General features: G+C 40.4%; 1 protein-coding gene across 4 annotated transcripts in view; it reads right to left on the bottom strand.

Annotated features, from left to right (window-relative positions):
• The window catches only part of FBXO16 (F-box protein 16), a 55,033-nt gene extending 35,308 nt beyond the window's left edge, over positions 1-19,725 (bottom strand). For all 4 annotated transcript variants that reach the window (XR_003790619.1, XM_029201316.1, XM_029201317.1 and 1 more), the window contains exons 1-3: positions 19,667-19,725; positions 14,673-14,808; positions 6,465-6,500 (exon numbers count right to left, since the gene is read on the bottom strand). Coding sequence is in view for 3 of the 4 variants with exons in the window: in XM_029201316.1 (XP_029057149.1) it covers positions 6,465-6,500; positions 14,673-14,771 (135 nt within the window). In the remaining variant the exon portion in view is untranslated. The remainder of the gene's footprint in view (positions 1-6,464; positions 6,501-14,672; positions 14,809-19,666) is intronic.
• Between the last annotated feature and the right edge of the window lie 1,540 nt (positions 19,726-21,265).

Here is a 21,265-nt window from a genome sequence, read left to right as displayed (position 1 = left end):
GAATAGATATGCAAACAATTAAATTACAAAGCATAAAATTACCAGGTTTGTACATTGACAAGGACGGGAAGTACATTTCAAATGACTGAGGTTAGCTCAATTACTTTCCTGGATGCCCACAAAAAGAGAATGAGCTCAGATTGAAGAACAAGTGATTTAGAATGAATATAAAAGAACATTAGGATTATAAAATGCTGAAGAAATCTATAAGAGAAAACACTAAAACATTTTCCTCTAGAGATTAAAAAGATCATTACATTGGTTCCTCATTTATTTCCCTGATTACAACAAAGATAATTTATATTTGGCTTTGATTGGTGTTCTTTGCCTTGAGGGATTTTTCCTTTCTAATTGTGTTTATTTAGGCTAAAAGAAAACTAATTTGCATTCCTTGAACTCCTACCAATTGAAGGCGGGTAGATGACTCAGAAGAATGCTTAACAGTTGGGGAAAATCCCTTTGGAATTTAAAAGGTGCTAGGAATAATCCAAAAAGTAAATAATCCATGGAAGAGTTAAATGTACAGGAATTTGGTAATCTCCCAGTATCTCTTTTTTAATTTTAATTTTTTAACTGAAGCATAGTTGATTTACAATGGTTTAGGTGTATAGCAAAGTGATTGTTTTTTATATATATATCTATATATAGATATATAGATTCTTTTTCAGATTCTTTTTCCATTATAGGTTATTACAAGATATTGAATATAGTTCCCTGTGCTATACAGTAGGTCCTTGTTGTTTACCTATTTTACTTATGGTAGTGTGTAGCCATCCCAACATCTCTTGCATCAACTCTCAAGAAAAAAGAGCCATAATATTGTAGCCAGGGATCTAATGTGTGAGACTGGGGAGCAGCTAGGGTCACTTTCCTATCCTGGTAGGTACCTCACTTCACAGTTAGTTCCTTTTTAACGTTATATATTATATGACACTATGCTATATTACATTATGCTATAATATCTTATATCATATCATATTATATTTTATAATTATTTTAATGCCTTTTTATAGGGCTTTCTTGACAATAGAATTGTGAAAATCCTATTTTCAGAGTAGTTGTTACAACGATTCTTGCTGCACTTTCAGGAAGTGAGGACAGTTGCTAGAGTGTCAGTGCCGCTCATCTTACACCGAATAGCAAGGAAAGTTCCCGGGGAGTGAGGGGCAAGATGAAGACGGAGGCTTTGTTATTTTTTGCTTACTGGTTATATTATCTTAATCTGCTTGAGTTTCTGAATCTTATTATCAAACACTTAATTTCACAATAAAAACATGAATACATTATTATTTTAAAAGTTTCAAATAGGTACTTGCAGAATTAAACATGAAAATCCTCTTTATTCCTTCCCATCAAATGTCACTCCATTCCCCAGTAATAACCACTGTTTACAGTTTGATGTTCATGCATTTCTATGCATTTACGTATACATACAGCCATCAATAGGGAAGCAGTTGAAACAACAAGGTCCTATTGTGTAGCACAGGGGACCATATTCAATACCCTGTGATAAACCATAATGGAAAAGAAAAAATATATATGTATAACTGAATCACTTTGCTGTACCGCAGATTAATACAACATTGTAAATCAACTATACGTCAATAAAATTTAAAAAAAAATAGAGGGGCTTCTCTGGTGGCGCAGTGGTTAAGAATCTGACTGCCAACGCAGGGGACATGGGTTTGAACCCTGGTCCGGGAAGATCCCACATGCTGCGGAGCAACTAAGCCCATGCACCACAACTACTGAGCCTGCGCTCTAGAGCCTGTGAGCCATAACTACTGAGACTGCATGCCACAACTACTGAGGCCTGCGCGCCTAGAGCCCGTGCTCCGCAACAAGAGAAGCCACCGCGATGAGAAGCCCACGCACTGCCTCGAAGAGTAGCCCCCGCTCACCACAACTAGAGAAAGCCCACGCGCAGCAACGAAGACCCAAAGCAGCCAAAAATAAATAATTAAATAAACAAATTTATTTTAAAAAATAGGGAAGCAGTTAAATAAATTAGAGTATACCCACCCCATGGAATACTACACAACAGTTTTAAAAACAAACAAAATATAGCCATAAACGTCCAGATATGCAATGAACTTCAGAGCATGATATTTTCTCCAGTCATTCATAGAAGTACACATATGCCATGATCTATTTATTCAATATACTACTGATACCATTTAGGTTGTTTCCAAAACACACACACACACACACACACACACACACACACACGTGCCTACACACACTGCAATATTCTTGTGCACGTTTTTTCATGTCCTATGTCTATATTTCTCTAGTCCAGATAAACAGAAGTGGAATTATAGGTTCAAAGATTCTGCATTTAAAATTTTAATAGATCCTGTCAAATTGTCTTTAAAAAGTCTTTGTTATTTTACATTCCCTCTAATTGTGTTTTAAGCATATCCTACTACTCCCCCATGAATGCTTACTTATGCTGGATATTATTTATCTCTTCAATTTTTGCCCCATAGACCAAGAGAGGGGTTGGGAATCTCATTATTTTAATTTGCATTTCTCTAATTTTAGTAAAAAGAACATAGTTTCCATGTGTACTGGCCACATATATTTTTGTGTATTTCTCATTCTTCTAGTGGCCCATTATTCTGTAGGGGTATTTGTATTTTTCTTATTGATTTGTAGTAACTTTATATATCTCAGCTATTAATCTTTTTTCAATTTTTTTATTGACGTATAGTTGATTTACAATATCGTGCCAATCTCTGCTGTACAGCAAAGTGACTCAGTTATAGACATATATACATTCTTTTTTAATATTCTTTTCCATTATGGTTTATCACAGGATACTGTATATCATTCCCTGTGCTATACATTAGGACCTTGTGGTTTATCCATTCTAAATGTAATAGTTTGCATCTACCAACCCCAAACTCCTAGTCCCTCCCTCTCCCTGCCACCTCCCCCGTTGGCCACCACAAGTCTGTTCTCTATGTCTATGAATCTGTTTCTGTTTTGTAGATAGGTTCATTTGTGCCATACATTAGATTCCACATATAAGTGATATCATATGGTATTTGTCTTTCTCTTTCTGACTTACTTCACTTAGTATGATGATCTCTAGTTGCATCCAAGTTGCTGCAAGTGGCATTATTTCATTCTTTCTTATGGCTGAGTAGTATTCCATTGTATGTATGCACCACATCATCTTTATCCATTCATCAGATATTAATCTTTATCAAGCAACTTGCAAAATATTTTCCTGTTTCTCTTTTGAATTTTAACTCTGATTATGGTTGTTTCCAGCAAGTTAAAAGTGATGTCATCTACTTTAATCAAATTCTTTATAACATTACAATTATTTCTAACAACATAGCAGAAGCTGAGAAAAAGTCTGAAATACTATCTTTTCAACTGAAATACTTCTGCTGGTGTTTTCTGTCCATTGGGAAGTAGTTGCCTTTTCTAACAGGGATTGAAGGGCAGAGAAGATTTAAGAGAAAATGGATTAAGTAATAGCATGGAACAGCAAAGTTGAAGAGCTTTCTTTCAGTTTCTCTTAATCATTTTGTTTGTAACTGTACAGAACATCAGACATTTGCCATGTGCAAATGTATGAACAAAAATGACATTCTATGGCTAAATATAAAATACTTTTGAATTGTTTATCATTGAATAGGTCTCATATTAAATCTTGCCTCTTACTATCCAGATTGTTTTAAAAAATGACTTTATTTCTAATACTAGATGGACCTTTAAAACCAATACTTAGTCCCTACAATGAATATCCCAAGTAATGTTATGTTTAAATCAACATCCTTATTTCTCCTTTCTTTTTTTGGAAAATGCATTTCTTATGTTATCGATTTCTTAATGTTGTTTGTAAAGTACACAAACAAAAACCCTAAAAACTAAAATGGAGAGAGAAAACTGAATTAAAGTAAATTGGAGGGACTTTCCTGGTGGTCTAGAGGTTAAGACTCTACACTTCCATTGCAGGGGGCATGGGTTTGATCCCTGGTCGTGGACTTAAGATCCCGCATGCCACAGGGCGAGGCAAAAAAAATAAAATAAAATAAATTGGAAATATCCCCTTGAAACTTAATTGATGTAGCTTTCGTGGGGGTATGAAGATTACTATGTGATCTAGTGAATTTAAGGAATAAGTTTGTTGTTAGGCAAAAGAGAAAAACCAGTGAGTGTCATTTAGAAAATATTTATTAAATGTCTGATAGCATCAAGGAATGTATAACAAGAAGTATGATAGAACCATGCCGACCCCCTGTAGTTTAGCCAACTGCAGTAGATAGATAATTAGTGATCTTTGCAAATATATGTTTCTATTAGTTATGGTAAAAGAAAAGAATAAACAGGACCTTTTAAAAAGTTTGAAGACCTTGAACTTTATCCAGGGTGATATTGAAAATATTTAACAACTGGCAATGCTAACAACCAATCAAACAGACAGTAGCTGGTCAGCCATACCACTGAGCACTGGCTGAACATTAGCCCTGGTTATATTAATTTAGGGATTTCCACTAATAGTAAGTGGGATGACAGTGCAAATACAGTCATTCTAAATAAATGTCTTTTTTAAGTTTCTGGTAACAGATGCAAAGTTAGTTTAAAAACATAAATAGAATATGAGAAAAACTTAGCTAGACTGCAGTATTTTTAAATTAATTTTTAGTGAATTTATTTTAGAATATATATATATATATATATATATATATATTTTTTTTTTGGCCCACACCGTGTGGCATGTGGGATATTAGTTCCCTGACCAGGGATTGAACCCATGTCCCCTGCATTAGAAGCACAGAGTCTTAACCGCTGCACTGCCAGGGAAGTCCCTTTAGTGAATTTATTTTATAAAATTTTAGTACTATTTTGAATAGGTAATACATTCACATGATTAAAAACATTCACATGGTTAAAACTTCAGAAGGTACAAAAGACTATTCACCTAAAAGTGCAAGTTTTTGCATAGCTGTGTTTTCAGTTCTCTTAAGTGAAGAGACTATCAGGTGAGACTGCAGAGGAATTTGAGGAGTAGTACGCATTGCTCAGAGATGGGGACTTTGATCATGATGGACAATAGTCACTGAGACCGTGTTTCCTTTGAGGAAGAGTGTGAAAGTCTTTGTGCTAAGGATAGTCATATCTTGTTAGGTAAAAGCATAAAGTTGTTACAGTGTTCCTTTGGAAGTTTAAGTATATGTAGAGGGGTGTATATGGATGCTAAGGAGTTAAGTGGGTGAGCTGTGCTGGTTTCTAAGCTATCATCTCTCAGATCCAAACCCACCCCATATTCTGTGAATATGGAAGGCTAGGGCTCCACAAACCAAATTTCTCCTTTGACGGCGGGCTCCCTGTTAAATACTGCCAATGGGGAGGGGTCACTAGAGGGAAACTGAGGGAGAAGAACCTCACTCCTTTCTGTTTCCTTGCTGTTCCTGGCACTTATCACCTTAGCTCTTCACCCTGGCAGTAGCAGTTGATTCCTGAATCCTGTTTTTTCCACACTCCCAGAACCATCATGCTTCCTCAGATATATCAGAATCAGCTGGCCATGATATCCTCTATTTTATTCTGTAGACGTCCCCTACAGGGATGGTCCCAGCTCCAGAGTCCTTTCTTTGGGCTCCTGAGGTATCAGCGAAGCTGGTGGTAGCTACTTTCTGCATCTCTAGCTCCACGGTACCTCAGTGTTCCCTTTTTGTCTTTTCTGTCTTCTAGTACTTATTTAATCAGTTCTATTTATTAAATTATGTCTGTTAAAATAACTGGCATGATTTCTTTTTTTTTGACTGAACCCTAACTGATACATACAGAAAGTACCAGTCAAACTTCTGAGGGAATGAGCAATCGCTCATTACCTTATGTCCAAACTGAATTCTTTGGGCTCCATGATAACATAACACAATATAGAAGTAAGTATACTTTTTTTTTTTTTTTTGGGCAGTGTCACCTGGCATGCAAGATCTTAGTTCCCTGACCAGGGATTGAACCCACACCCCCTGCAGTGGAAGCATGGAGTCTTAATCACTGGAAGTCCCACTTTTTAATTTTTTTTAATTATTTTTTTATTGAAGTATAGTTGATTTACAATGTTGTACCAATCTCTGCTTTGCAGTAAAGTGACTCAGTTATACATATATATATCTGTATTCTTTTTTTTTGTATTCTTTTCCATTATGGTTTATCCCAGGAGATTGGATATAGTTCCTTGTGCTATACAGTAGGACCTTGTGGTTTATCCATTCTAAATTTAATAGTTTGCATCTACCAACCCCAAACTCTCAGTCGATCCCTCTCCCTCCTCCCCTCCCCCTTGGCAACCACAAGTCTGTTCTCTATGCCTCTGAGTATGTTTCTGTTTTGTAGGTAGATTCATTTGTGCTATACTTTAGATTCCACATATAAGTGATATCATATGGTATTTGTCTTTCCCTTTCTGACTCAGAAGTAAGTATACTTTAAATAGTTACCCATTTTCCAAGCAGAGCTCTTCTTTCTTCAAATACCTACAATAAATAAAAAAAAGAATGGAATGATTTCATATTTCACTGTTCAAAATACCCATTATAAAAAAGACATCATTAAAGTATCAATAAATATTGACAGGCTTTTCATTATATCTACTGAGTATAAAACAGATTTTGTACCTGAAAAGGTACTTTACTTATATTTTTTAAATATTTATTTTATGTATTTATCTGGCTGTACCAGGTCTTAGTTACGGCATACGGGATCTTCGTTGCCGCGTGCAGGACCTTTTCTTTTTTTTTTTTAGTTGCGGCATGCGGGATCTAGTTCCCTGACCAGGGATTGAACCCGGGCCCCTTGCATTGGGAGTGAGGACTCTTAGCCACTGGACCACTGGGGAAATACTTTTACTTATTTTTAACTTGGGCAAAGTTTCTTTTTTCTCAGTTTCTCCATGTGAAATAATTCATCTTAAAGAAGAAATAATTTTTTAAAGGCAAGAAATAAGAAAAGCTGGGAATTCCCTGGCAGTCCAGTGGTTGGAACTTCACGCTTCCACTGCAGGGGGCACGGGTTCAATCCCTGGCTGGGGACTAAGATCCCACAAGCCACTCGGCATGGCCAAAAAGAAAAAAAAGAAATAAGAATGGAATTGTGAAGTGAAATCATTTTTGGAATTTGAAAGGAGATGAAAAAACTGACAAAGGAAAAACAGGAAAATGGAGAACCTCCCCCAAATATTTCAGCATCAATAGTATAAGAACCTGTGAAATTTATGAGTGAGTGGCTCTGTTTTTATATTTCCATGAGTTCACATATCAGGGGGTTGTAATGACTTATATGTTTGTAGGATTAGAAACTTGCATATGTGCGCCTCTGGGCTTACAGCTCAGTGTTTATCTGTATAGGTTTGTCGTTATATACTATTTAGGATAGAAACCATGTCTTAGTCACTTTGCAGTGCAGTGCAGAGTGCTGTACAGGGCATATTACAGGGACTCACGTTTGCCGGACTAAATGAATGTGATCGTGACAAATGAATATCCTTATGGATGTATCGGTACAATGTGAGTGTATTTCTAAACTGGTTTTTCTGAGCATCAGTCATTTGTATATTTGAATGAGTGAGGACGGGACAACTAATGTGAGAATGTTTGGCGGAGGAGGGAGTTCTGGGGAGAGGAAGTAAGAGACAGCAGTGAACAGATGTGAATGTCTCTCTCACTCCTACACTACACCCTCTGTCAGCTTTCAAAATTGGGCCTGATGTTTTTCCCTTCCTCTTGGCACTATCTAAATTCTCTCACACTGTTAAGATCGTTCCTATTTGGAAAGTAGCACAGGCCTATTTCTTCCCTTTTGTGGAGGAGGATGAGGCGCTGGCTTCATTCTTCCAACAGATATGTTTTCCTTCCTTTTTCAGACTCTCAAACTCTACTTTCAAAGGGCATACGACACAGAGATTGAAATAACTGGTTCAACAACAACCTCAAGGCCTGTAAAATGTCATCTTTGCTACTAACCACGGAACCTCATACATCACAGGCAGACATTTTTTATACTTTAGAGAAGAAGAAAAAGAATACCATTCTCGGGCTTCCCTGGTGGCACAGTGGTTGAGAATCTGCCTGCTAATGCAGGGGACACGGGTTCGAGCCCTGGTCTGGGAGGATCCCACATGCCGTGGAGCAACTAGGCCCATGTGCCACAACTACTGAGCCTGCGCGTTTGGAGCCTGTGCTCCGCAACGAGAGGCCGCGATAGTGAGAGGCCGGCGCGCCGCGATGAAGAGTGGCCCCCGCATGCTGCAACTAGAGAAAGCCCTCGCACAGAAACGAAGACCCAACACAGCCAAAATAAATTAATTAATTAATAAACTCCTACACCCACTATCTTCTTTAAAAAAAAAAAGAATACCATTCTCCCTTTCCCCCTAATTAACTGCTACCTGGGCTACTAAGACCCTCAAATAACGGCAACAGATAAACTCAGAATTTCTAAATGAAAATAGAAGAGCGGACTTCCCTGGCGGTCCAGTGGTTAAGACTCTGGACTTCCACTGCAAGGGGGCGCGGGTTTGATCCCTGGTTGGGGAACTAAGGTCCCGCATGCCCCAGGTGTGGCCAAAACAACAAAACAAAACAACAACAACAACAAAAATAGAAGAGAACCTAGAGAATACAGAAGACTGAAAAATCAGGATTCAAGTATTTCCTGAACCCTACTCTTGTGTCTAACCAAATCCTACCAATCATCTAATTCCCAGCCCAAGTCCCTGGCACCAACACGTTTCCGGCACCCGCTGACCTCACTCCTCCCAACTCCTCCTCCACTTGCAGCCCATGCTCCACCTGGACTTCCTAGGGTTTGCTATTGCCTGCCAGGTGATTCTGCTCATTTCATCTTCCCGTGTAGATTACAACCACTTTCCCTTATATGCTCCACAGGCTCCACGGCAGGCTCTCAACAAACACCTGCTGATGGAACAACAACAGTTTCAGACGTCGTAGAATTTTAGAGCTAAAAGGAATCCTAAGATCTTTTTGTTCAATTCCCTGATTTTAGAGGGGATAAGCAGAGGCCCAAAGAGTTAATCATTGGTTCCAGACTGTCTGTTCAGCTCAACTCTATACTTGGTTCCTCCCTAGATCCCTGGTCTTCCCTATCCTGACCTCCAGCCCTACGTTCTCCTTTTTTGTTTTTTAAGCTTATATTTAGTTGGACAGATTGATACATGTGTTATTTATTTATTTTTAAAACTTATTTGGCTGTGCCGTGTCTTAGATGTGGCATGTGGGATCTTTGTTGCGGCATGTGGGATCTTTAGTTGTGGCACATGGGATTTTTTGTTGCAGCATACGAAATCTAGTTCCCTGACCAGGGATCGAACCTGGGCCCCCTGTATTGGGAGTGTGGAGTGTTAATCACTGGACCGCCAGGGAAGTCCCAGCCCTATATTCTCAGTGAACCGCTGCTCACACTTTGGCCTGACAGTGGGAAGAAAAAAAGATTAGGTCCAAAGACCACAACCTCCTTTCAAAAGGAGGTTGGGATGATGACCATCGTGGTGTCCATTGGTAACAGGGGGCATTGGAAAGAAAGGGGCACTGACTTGAAGGGGAGAGGAGGGTCAGCAAGAAGGTGGCAGGAAAGGAACAGGGTGGGAGGTGGAGTGTTTAGAGAGCCAACAACCAAGTCTAAGCAGGATGCAAGCAAATCCAGTTCTTTACCAAAAGGCATTTAGACCCAAGTGGAAACTGATGGGAGTAAAGGGGGAGAGGAGAAACACCAGACAAACTCAGATCTGGTTCTACTCTGCCCTTGAAAAGAAATAAAATTTGGGACAAATTATTTAATTGTCAGGTCCTCAGTCAGACTCAGAATCATGTATTCTCTGGTTTGGAGCAAGTCCTCATTCCAAGGATTTGCAACCAGGTTTTTCATCTTTAAGAGCTGGGGAGGGGGTGGAGGGATAAATTAGGAGTTTGGGATTAACATATACACACTACTCTATGTAAAATACATACCCGACAAGGACCTACTGTATAACACTGGGAACTATACTCAATATTTTGTAATAACCTGTAAGGGAAAAGAATCTGAAAAAGAATATATATATTTGTATAACTGAATCAGTTGGCTGTACACCTGAAACTAATACAGCATTGTAAATCAACTATACTTCAATTAAAAAAAAGAGCTGGGAAACTTATAGCTTCAAGTGGAAACGTTAAAGTGGGTCTCCTTTCCTTGCAGAATGCTGTCGTCTGTTTACATCACAGTTTACTCAGAGCCTGCTGTTAAGTCAAAATCCCACGGTTGTTATTTTAGTCTGTTGACACTGCAGTTCCATATTTTACCATGTGACATCATTAAAGTTAGGAATAAGACATTTCGGGGCTCCTAAATTATGACGGATATATGGTAGTTAGGTGCTTTTTCTCAGAACACCCTTTTAACGTGTACTGCACTACATGTGCGAACCATACTCAAAAAGAAATGTTGATCATTTTCAATTAAAACACTGGATGGCAAAGAAATACATACTTTTAAAACATTCCTTCTCTCAAAGTTCACAATGTCTGAATTATTTTATAATCTGTTATATTTGCCTAAACTGATGATGCTATTTTTTTTAGGTGTTTACATTTGAATTCAATCTCTATGCTTAAAGCCTGCTGTGAAGTTAAAACCCTGTGACTTTCAGTCTGAGACAGTTACGTATTTCACATTTTACTACAGAGCAGAAAAAAGGCAAAATTAAAAACCAAAAACAGAGCCTCAAAATTACGCTGATCATTGGTGACAAACGCCCTGTTTTAGAAATACAGAGTAGCCCTTGAAGTTATTGTATGGTCACCTTCTGCCGAGCTGTTTCCTTGGCCATCTATTTTTAATCCTTTTCACACAGTCAGAATGTTAGATCTGGAAGGGACTTTTGAGGTCATCTGACCCAACCCACTCATTTTCCAAAGGAAGGTAGTAAAGACCAGAGATGTAAGTGACTCACTGAAGTCAAGCAGGAGGTTATTAGTACAGCTGATCTGGAACCTGTGTTTTCAATTCTCAGAGTTTTTGTTCTTTGTTTGCTTTTATTTATATTTGTTTTTTAAATTGTTTTAAAATTTGAAATATTATTGCACTGTATAAAGTAAAAACCAAAAACTCTTCTAACAGACCTCCCTCCCACCTTCCCATGCCATCCAACTCTTTGGGGGAAACCACTATTAATAGTTTGGTATATACATATCCAAATTCCATGGGTGTGTCTATGTACATTAATACACAGACATATGGGTATATACACATGCCAAGATTTTTAAAAAAAAATTTTTTTTGGCCACACCGCGGCATGTGGGGTCTTAGTTCCCCAACCCGGGATCGAACCCACACCCCCTGCAGTGGAAGTCTGCCAAGATTTTTTAAAATAATTTTACTCCAAACTAGAACCTAACTAAACCAAAATAAAGCAATTTTGGAATAAAATGGGAGTTCTGAACAACAAAATAAATATCTTTAGAAATTATCATGAAATTTGACAACAGCTCTTCAGGAACCAAGATAAGGCTGTGTCATGCTTGCTATGATGCGTGGCCCAGATTCCCCTCCAGGATTGAAGGATTTATTCCCCCCAACTGTTGGGAGTGCTGCTGGCTGACAGCCATGAGCTGGAGAGATCTGCCCTGACTAAGATCCCATCCACTGAATGCTCAGTGTGGAAGTATAAAGGCCAGGCCCCCTGATGCAATGCAAGACTCTGAAGGATCTTTGGGGTGTCCTACAGGGTCCATGGAGGCCTTGTTGCAACTGCCTGACAGCCCAGCTTCTTCCTCTGCCCTAAATCTACATCCTGTTCTTCCCTCCCCACACCTCCCCAGGTATGGATCTTGAGAGCCTTCCCACATCAACGCCCTACATGCCAATCTCAGAGTCTGCTTCTCCAGTAACCCAACCTGCAACAGGCAATCAGACAATCAGACAATCAAGATACATTTTCTCCATGGCTGCTAAATCGATGAAGACTTCTCATTTTTCAAAGAAAATTTCTGAAAATGAAGACATCCAACGAATACGTATTTCAATTCAAGTCACATTTTCACGTGCGTAAAACCTTTACAATTCTATGAGAAAACGTATTTCAAAACTAAACACTGGAGTTTCTGGGGGCAGAAAGCAGAGAAGCTGCTATATAAACTGTTGGAGAACTAAGAGCATTGCAAACAGGTGCTCAATAAATAATTGTTGAGCTGAATTAAAAAAGACTGTTAATAGACTTGCTTTTTGCTCATGGCTGGGTGAAGGCTGGATTTCTCTCTTTCTCTGCTTCTCCTTTTGTTTCTCCTCGTGCCTCCTTTTTTTTTTCTATTTCTCGATCTCCTTTCCTCACTTCCTTTATCTTTTTCCCTTCCAGTATCTCTCCCTTTTACTTCTCAGTATTCCAATCGCTATGTTGGTTCCTCTGTCTCTCTCCCAAATTTGCTCATGTTCTGCATCAAATGAGTAGAAACAGGAAAGTCCTGAGCAGAAGGGGTCAGGATGGATGCTCCAGCTTTGCCAGAGCAATTAGCATAGCTGTTAGTTCAGAGAGGCAAAGGGTCAACTCCAGGCTAAGGAAGGAGAGACGTGAGGACAAGAAGGTCAGAGTCAATGAAGGAGGTCTCAGTGAGTACAGCTGACCTCTGACTCCATTCTTTGTGCTTCAGGAAACACATCAGGCTCTGGAGATGCAGAGAGAAAAGACAGAATCGCAACCCTTAACACATTAGGGTCGGGACTTCCCTGGTGGTCCAGTGGTTAAGACTCCATGCTCCCAATGCAAGGGGCACGGGTTTGATCCCTGGTTGGGGAACTAAGATCCCGCAGGCCACATGGTATGGCCTAACAAACAAAAAAGAAAGATCATATAAAAACACATTAGAGTCAAGTGGAGAAGTCGGTAAACAGTGATGAGAAGAAAGAAAAGCAAGGGGGATTAGGCTTCCCCGAGAAATGACATTTCAGATAACTCTTACAGGAGGCCATGAGGAGGGCACTACAAAGGCGTGGAGGGGATGAGAGAGCTTGGCCCAGATGTAGGATGAGAGGAGGCAGAGGCAGGGCTTGAACTGCGATGCTGGTTGAGTCAACTCATGAAGGGTCCTCAGTGCTATGTGTGGGGCGGGGGTTGGAATTTACCCTTCGGAGCAGCGTGTTATCAGTCTTACTTAATAGGATTAGTTTGGTACTTTAGAAAGATCATTCTGGGATCAGAAGAGAGGATGGATTGCTAGGGATAGAGGCAGTGAAACCAGTTGGGGGGGTTACTACAATGTGCCAGGCAAAGGGTGATGAGGGCATGAACTGAGAATGTGGAGCTGGAGGTACACAGTGAAAGGAGAAAAGGGGTCCGGATGAAGAGACCTAGGAGGAAGACTCAGAGCTTCAAAACGAATTGCATGTGGGAGTGAGGCAGAGCAGTGGCAGACACTCCTTCCTGAGCTTCTCATCTCCTAAATATCTTGAAATGCCAGGAGTGCAAGGTCCTGACTGCCCTTTTCTTGGGCCATTACTCCAGGCTGTGCTGGCAGCAAGGAACCTCGAGGGGTGAGGTACTAACTCCCTTTAGAACCAAGAGCAGCCTTGCTAATGCTCAGTATTGAAAGCAGTGGATTCCCTGGGCTCCTTGCTCCTCACCTGTGGTGCAGACCCACTGTGTGCGTAGTATTTATCTGGGTCTCTGCGTCGCCCCTGTGGCACAAGGTGGGCCAGGAGAACCTGTGCAAACATGATGCTCACGCCCCTTGCTGCACTGTAAGAAAGTTCTTTGTCTCTGACCCAAGTATCTGTTGTCTTCTACCGTGAAACAGCAGTGACTTTGCCATAAGTGACAGGCTAAGTTATTAGCTTGTAAGATGGGGAAAACCAAACCCTGGACCCAAGAGGGAGAAGGAAGATTTGCAGCTTGAGTGATTTGGTGTAAAGTGATGCCCTTCCTTAGGGGGAGGAACTGGTGTGTAGGAGCAAGATAATGAGGTCAGTTTTATTGATTGTAATTTACTGTCAACTAGATATGGTCCTTGTATATAAGTATTGATATAGGAGCTCACAGACCTGTTGGGAATTCTGCCCCTAATTGAAGCAGGAGTAGAAATCCCCAGAGGTCGGCAATCTCACATGCCCACATGATACCCAGCTGTCCACACTTGCAATGCTTTTTCTGGTGTATTCTGCTGGCACCTCCCCAGAACGCAGGTGGCAAATAAACTTCTTAGGAGAATCTGAGTAATGTGAGTAATCAGCTGACATTGACTCGTTTTATTTACTTGGTTAAATGTACGGCTTTATCCAGTAACCTCAACTCTAGCAAGAAAACCTGTTTTGGGGGGAACTCCTCACACATCACCCCCTCCTCTTTCATTTCCGGTGGTTCCTGCAAAGAACCAGTGATAGAAGGGAAAAGGCATTTGGGGTGAGAGAGAGGAGGAGTGACAGTGGAGGAAAGAGCAAATCTAAGACCTTTCTTTCTAGGCAGGAACTCTGTGTCTACTGCCAACCCTGGCCATGTAGCAAGCGTTCTGTTATTAAAGTTTCTGAAAAAGTCCTTCATTTTGTTTTTTTCATCCATTACACAGTCCTAAACAATTAATGTTTATATTTTGATAACCAAGATTTTAATACTTTTTTTTCTTTAAGGCGTGGACCCAACTGATAAAATAGCTCTTATCACTTACCCGGTTATTCAAAAGCTGATGGTTTAAGGGTGTCCAGGTACTCATCTTTGCCTGCATTTTGGGACCACCTATGTTTTTTGGAGGTGCAAATGCCATCATGAAATAACTGGATATTCTTCCATAAGAAAAACTATACCTGTAGAAGAAATGAATCATATAATCTTCAGAATACTAAAAACACTAATACCATATAATCTTTTAGTACGTTGGGACCAGGGAATGGGAGGGCTGACATTTATTGGGAACATTTTATATGTCAGGAACTTTTATGTTTGCTCAATTAAAACTCGTAACAGGGCTTCCCTGGTGGCACAGTAGTTAAGAATCCGCCTGCCAATGCAGGGGACACGGGTTCAAGCCCCGGGCCGGGAAGATCCCACATGCCACGGAGCAACAAAGCCCAAGTGCCACAACTACTGAGCCTGTGCTCCAGAGACCGTGAGCCACAACTACTGAAGCCTGCGTGCCACAACTACTGAAGCCCGCACACCTAGAGCCCATGTTCCACAACAAGAGAAGCCACCGCAATGAGAAGTCCGCACACTGCAACAAAGAGTAGCCCCTGCTCGCCGCAACTAGAGAAAATCCACGCACAGCAAGGAAGACCCAACGCAGCCAAAAATAAATAAATAAATAAATAAAACTCATAACAATCTGGTGAGGTGGTGGGTTTTAGCTCATTTTACAGATGAAGAAAATGAGGCTCACTGAAATAATACTCTCTGCCCAAATTTATACAGACAGTAAGCGGAGAACTGGAAATCAGACCCAGGTCTATTTAACTCTGCTTGATTTTCATTGAACCATGGGAGAAATCCAGAATCTCTCCTAGCTAAGAACATACCATATTGGCCAGAAAGAAGAAGTATTTATAAAATCACAGTGCAGTATAAAAACACTTTATCTTTGTCCCTTGTGACATTCTTCCTCCCCTCTTATCTTTCTGACATCTAGGTAACAAGGGTTCTAGCTTGATACCATATTTAAGAGGTGGAATGGTACAACAGATAAAGCCAAGACTTTGGATACAGACAGATTTGGGTTTAATGGGGGAAATGTGCTGTTTTTAGATGTCCAGTACTAAATATGTCTTCCTTCATTTGATTAAAGCACTCTAGTTTCCATTAGGAATTACTTTTCCCTCATTATTTAGAGTCTGCTCTGTTGGTTAATCAAGGTGGCCTCCCCCTCCTCAGTCGTGAGACCAAGCTAGGCAAGTTTACTTTTTTTGGGGGGGGGGGCTGTACCACTCAGCTTGTGGGATCTTAATTCCCTGACCAGGGATTGAACCCAGGCCCACAGCAGTGAAAGAGCCAAGTCCTAACCACTGGAGCTGCCAGGGAATTCCCCTAGGCCAGTTTACTGATGCTGGCTTATCCTTACTTTACAGCTGAGGTGGTCATTCAAAGTACCATAGGTGCTCTGAGCAGACTAATAAGCTGTCATTGCTGCCTCAACCTTCGGAAGCCCCTTGTCCTTTCTTACTCATTTTGTAAGCCAGCTGATACAATAAATCAATCTCCTCTTTAGCTTCCATTAGCTAGAATCTATTTCTGTTGTTTGCAACCAAAACTTTTTACCTTATACAGTTTGGATCCTGGTTCTAAAACTTACTAGCTGTGTAACTTTTTGCAAGTTATTGAATCCATCTCAGTTTCCTTATTTGTAAAATAAGGATGTGCGTATCTACCCTCAACTGCTGTTGCAAAGGTTAGAGAAAAAAGGCTCAAGCAGAATGCCTGACAGATGAGTGGTCTTGATAAGTAGAATCCCTGCAGCCTTTCTTAGAACTCCCTGTCATTTACAGAGTGCCTCAAAGCCTGTGCTTTAGAAGCCCACAACAAAATATTTTAAGGTGAAAAATATTTAAAGCAGACTGATGGTATTTTCAGTATGTATCCTCCATGTTTCTGCTTATTTGTGCTTTTCTTCCTCTCTGTAGGTAGGTTTCATGTCCAAGGAAGTGGTGCTGAGTGAGGGGGCTAGGACTTACTTGCCTGCTTGATCTCTGGGCTGCGAAAATTACAGCAACAAATACTGGACAGCTCTTTTAAAAAAATCACTAGTGTTTAGCTGATAGAGGATTCCCCAAATGCTAGATCTGAAATTTTGAGGCTCTCACTTGACATGTAATATTCTCTCTCAGGTTTAAGTTAGAGCTGAAGATAAAGCCAATGTTTTAAAATCTCAGGGTTTTAAATAGTAGACAGTATCTTCCTACAGTTTTTTGCTGTCACCACTCCACTGGCATAAGGGGGCTCAGATCAGTCCTTATATTCTTAGCTCCAAACAGCTATGTTGCAAAAGGTGTAAGAAATTATTTCATTACAGTGTTATTAATTGGCAGCTATAAAAGTACACGTGAGCAGGCAAATTATAGGTACAAAGCATGGTCACTGAATCTAGATCTGCCCAGTTAAAAATCACATATTTCTTTTTTGTTATTGTTATTTATTCGTGTTTGACCTTTCTTCTCTTTAAACCAATTGGTTTTTTCTTTGTTTTATTTTAAATTTTTATTTATTTATTTTGGCCGCTCTGTGCAGCTTGTGGTATCTTAGTTCCCCGACCAGGGATTAAACCCGGGCCCTCGCAGTGGTTAAGAATCCACCTACCAATGCAGGGGACACAGGTTCGATCCCTGGTCCGGGAAGATCCTACATGCCGTGGAGCAACTAAGCCCGTGTGCCACAACTATTGAGCCTGCGTGCCACAACTACTGAAGCCCACGTGCCTAGAGCCAGTGCTCCACAACAATAGAAGCCACTGCAATAAGAAGCCTGTGCACCACAACGAAGAGTAGCCCCCGCTCACCGCAGCTACAGAAAGCCCACACTCAGCAACGAAGACCCAATGCCACCAAAAATAAATAAAATTAAAAAAAAAATTCTATAAACCCAGGCCCTCGGCAGTGAAAGTGTGGAGCCCTAACCACTGGACTACCAGGGAATTCCCTAAACCGACTGTTTTCAATCTTTTTTTTTTCAGGGCCATAAAACTCTTAGAGAATATGATGAAAACTCCTGCTGCAAGCTGAGAAACTCTCTCTCTCTTTCCAGTTTGTGTAGGAAACAATCTGACTGATTCTAGGCACAATTTCTGATTAGGACAAAGTAGCTTTTCTAGGGCCTCCCCAAGGCCTTACACTGGTTGTTTTCTTTGTCCTGGGTCCTCAGAGCTAGAAATTATTTGAATTAGGCTTTCTTCAAATCAACTTGAGGAAAGTTTGGTTTTCAGGAGATGGGCCAGGCCGGGAGAAAGAGACCTCTTGGTAATAGTCTTGCTGAAGCAGGCAAACGGAGGTGCCCTGCTCTGTCTTTTGTCATTATCTTTTCACAGTTTTTCCTCCTCCATCCATTCTAGAAGATGGGCACCGTGCATATTTGCACGCCCACACCGGTTCACAGTATAGACCACTCAGACACTTCTATACAACATACATAAAAATAACAAGACAAAGCAAGCTGTCTTCCCTTCTTCAACATACAAAGCTTGCTGTTGCTTTTTTATGACCTCTTTTCCCCTTAATGGCTGTCGTTGCATGTTCATCTTTAACTTTTCTTTGGATAAAAAGGAAGAAAAAGGGCTTATGGCCCTTGCCCCCAATGTGTGGTTCTAGTTCCATGTTTAAAGGCAAAGATAGGTCCTCTGGTAAAGTTCCAGTGGTCACGTACCTCCAATGCCATCTTCTAAGCCATTCTTCACACTGTCACCGTTATTCAACTGCACTAAGGACCTTATTAGGCCTGTATTAGAGGTACAAAGATGAGAGTCTTGGCTATAATGGAGCTAAAAGTCTACTGCTAGAGAGGTTTCTTTTTTTGTTTCTTGTTTTTTTGACAAATAAAAAAGGTATATATTTAAGGTATATAATGTGATGTTTTAATACATGTATACATTGTAAAATGCTTACCACAATCAAACTATTTAACATATCCATCACCTCCCATAGTTACCGTTTGTGTGTGTGATGAGAATACTTGAGATCTACTCGTTTAGCAAATTTCAAGTATACATTATTATTAACTATAGTCACAATGCTGTAGATAGGGTCTCTAGAACTCATTCATTTTATAACCAGAGGTTTGTACCCTTTGATCAATAGCTCCCCATTTCCCCACCCCCCCAACCTTTGCTAATCACCACTCTCCTTGGGAGGTATTTTAAAAAAACACCTGTCATTTTTCAGCTCAAAAATCTTCAGAGGCTTGATAATGGCTACAGAATATCCAGGCTTCTTAGCATGCAAATCTAGGTCCACTATGAACTTACCTCCACCTACCTTTTCAACCTCATCCTCCTTTCTCTCCCTTCATGCACTATATGCCCAGACACACTGAACTTCAGATCAGAGAACGTGGTACAAAACCGACGCTTCTTTGCTTATGTGGTTTTCTGACACTGCTCACCTGAATCCTAATCTCAGTAGTACGTACGTAATGGGTGTTCAATAAATATTTGTCAGCTGAATGAATGAATACAACAGTGGAGGGGAGGCGGTTTAAGGATTAAAACTAGTGGAAGGGAAGGATAAAACTCAACATTAGGAACTGACCACTGGTATTAAACTCAGGACGATCGGATTTTTATTTGGAGTTTACAGAGCGGAAGAGGATTGAGTTTCTATACTAACATACATCTCACCCATTGTACATTGCAGTATCATCAGAGGAGATCAGATATTATCAGGAAATTATCAGGAAAGAGGGTATGGTTAGACTTAAATATGAATTCATCTGATATTCAACTAGGTAGAAACAGAAAAACTATAATGCCGTGCAAAGAGCTAGTGCTTGATAGGCATAGAAACAATTATTTGTTGGTTGTTAATTTCAGAAATATGAAGCATCTGTCACTTGAACTGCAGCTGAAACGGAGCAAAATGTAATTCCCGGGGGGCACTGCCAAGGTTTGTGAGAGACCCAGGAGGATCTGAGAGAGGAGCTCTCAAACGAAAGCCTCCATCTTTTTCATGCACTGCCCACTGCTCTCACCTCTTTTGGTTCGTCTTTCTCTTCAAGCCTCTGGCGCTGGTGTTGCCATAGTTGCTGTTTCTTTGACTCTGTCTAGCCCCCACCCCTTCCAGTAGTCCAATCACCGCCTATAAATCTTTTCGCTGGCATCCGGGGTCTCTTAGGCAACAATGTGTGGTCTCTTGATTGGCCAGGAGATCCTGGAGGGCTGGCTCCAAAATTGGGCGCACGGATAAAACGAAAAAGTGTGAGCGCCAAGAGGGTGGGAGGGACTGCAATCTCCCAATATAATGCTAGTACGAAGATGCAGTCGATCCCGAAATAAACAGCCTTAAAAGCCCTCGTTCAAGACGTGTGTTCCAAATCAGGCCAACCTACTGAGCATGCCCAGTTACATCGTTCTGGTCGCTCCAGGGTTCCAAAACGTCAACTCCATTTCTCCGGGTTTTAAGAGTGGCCAACAGGTAAAAGAAGGTTGGAGGAAAAAGAATTCTAGAGAGGTTCAGTGAAAGAATAGCACCTGCACACAGGAAGTGGAAGAACGTGGGAAAACTGCCCAACACACAAACTCGCAAATGCTTCAACATGACTTTTAATCTATTGGATTAAAGAATTCAGGCCGATTGACAGATACACCAGGGAACCAGCAGATGGCATGCCTTAATAAGAATAGCTCCAAATTTGGGAAATTTTAGGATCGGTCTAATTTAATTAATTAAATTTGTGGAGTATCCACCATGTAATGAGAGGCGGAGTGAGAATGCAAGGATTAAAAAAGAAATCTAATGAGGAAGCCTGGAAAATGCAATGTAGAAATAACTACTGTAAGGACCACAGTGATAACTACTGTGATAGAACTATAAACAAGTGTTAGAGAAAAACAAAACATTCAACATTTCAGAACGGAGCTTCTCTGGTAAATGTAAAGCAGTTCTTATGGGCAGCAGCTAAACAAACAAACAAAAAGACTTTCTCACTATCTAATAATTCCTAAAATAGATAAAAATGTACTCCTATGCAAACAAATGTAAACTCTATGTTTGTAACGTTTCATAGTTTTGAAATAGGCAGCATTTGTATATCTCCCATTTAAAAAGAAAATGAAAAGTGAAGCTCATAGAGGTTGTTGCTTTCCGTGAGTTGACAAAGGATCAGTAACTGGCCAAACTGAAATTAGAACCTAGGTTGTCTGAATTCCAGCCTAGTGGTTTTTCCGCATGATCAGGTTGTATGTAAAATGAATAAACAAAGCCTTTTTGCAGGGCCAGAGGCCTGGGGGAGGTAGGTAGATGCAATACTAAATTACCGTGTATTACCAGTTAACATGTATGGTTTCAAGACGGGTTCATCCAGAAAGAGACCAGTTTTAACAACATGCTGGGAGAGTGCTGTGTCTCTGTGAAGTTCCCGCTCATTAAAGATTTTCTACTGGTGGTTACAACATTGAATGAAAGAGAGATGGGTTTAAAGAGAGCAGAACACTTTAACCCTGTTAGAGCTGAATATTTTTATCCATGAAAATAAGGTCCCTTTCTTCGATCCTCTCAACCAGCACCCTCTAGACCTGTGTTCATGGTGAGCGCATTGGCTCAATATCCTTGATAATTCAACATTACTTTT

The sequence above is a fragment of the Monodon monoceros genome, unplaced genomic scaffold, assembly GCF_005190385.1.
Source record: "Monodon monoceros isolate NGI ecotype Baffin Bay Population unplaced genomic scaffold, NGI_Narwhal_1 Super_Scaffold_5, whole genome shotgun sequence".
Classification (NCBI taxonomy): domain Eukaryota; kingdom Metazoa; phylum Chordata; class Mammalia; order Artiodactyla; family Monodontidae; genus Monodon; species Monodon monoceros.
Note: the sequence above shows the minus strand (reverse complement) of the source record. Positions and strands in the feature narration are given on the sequence as shown.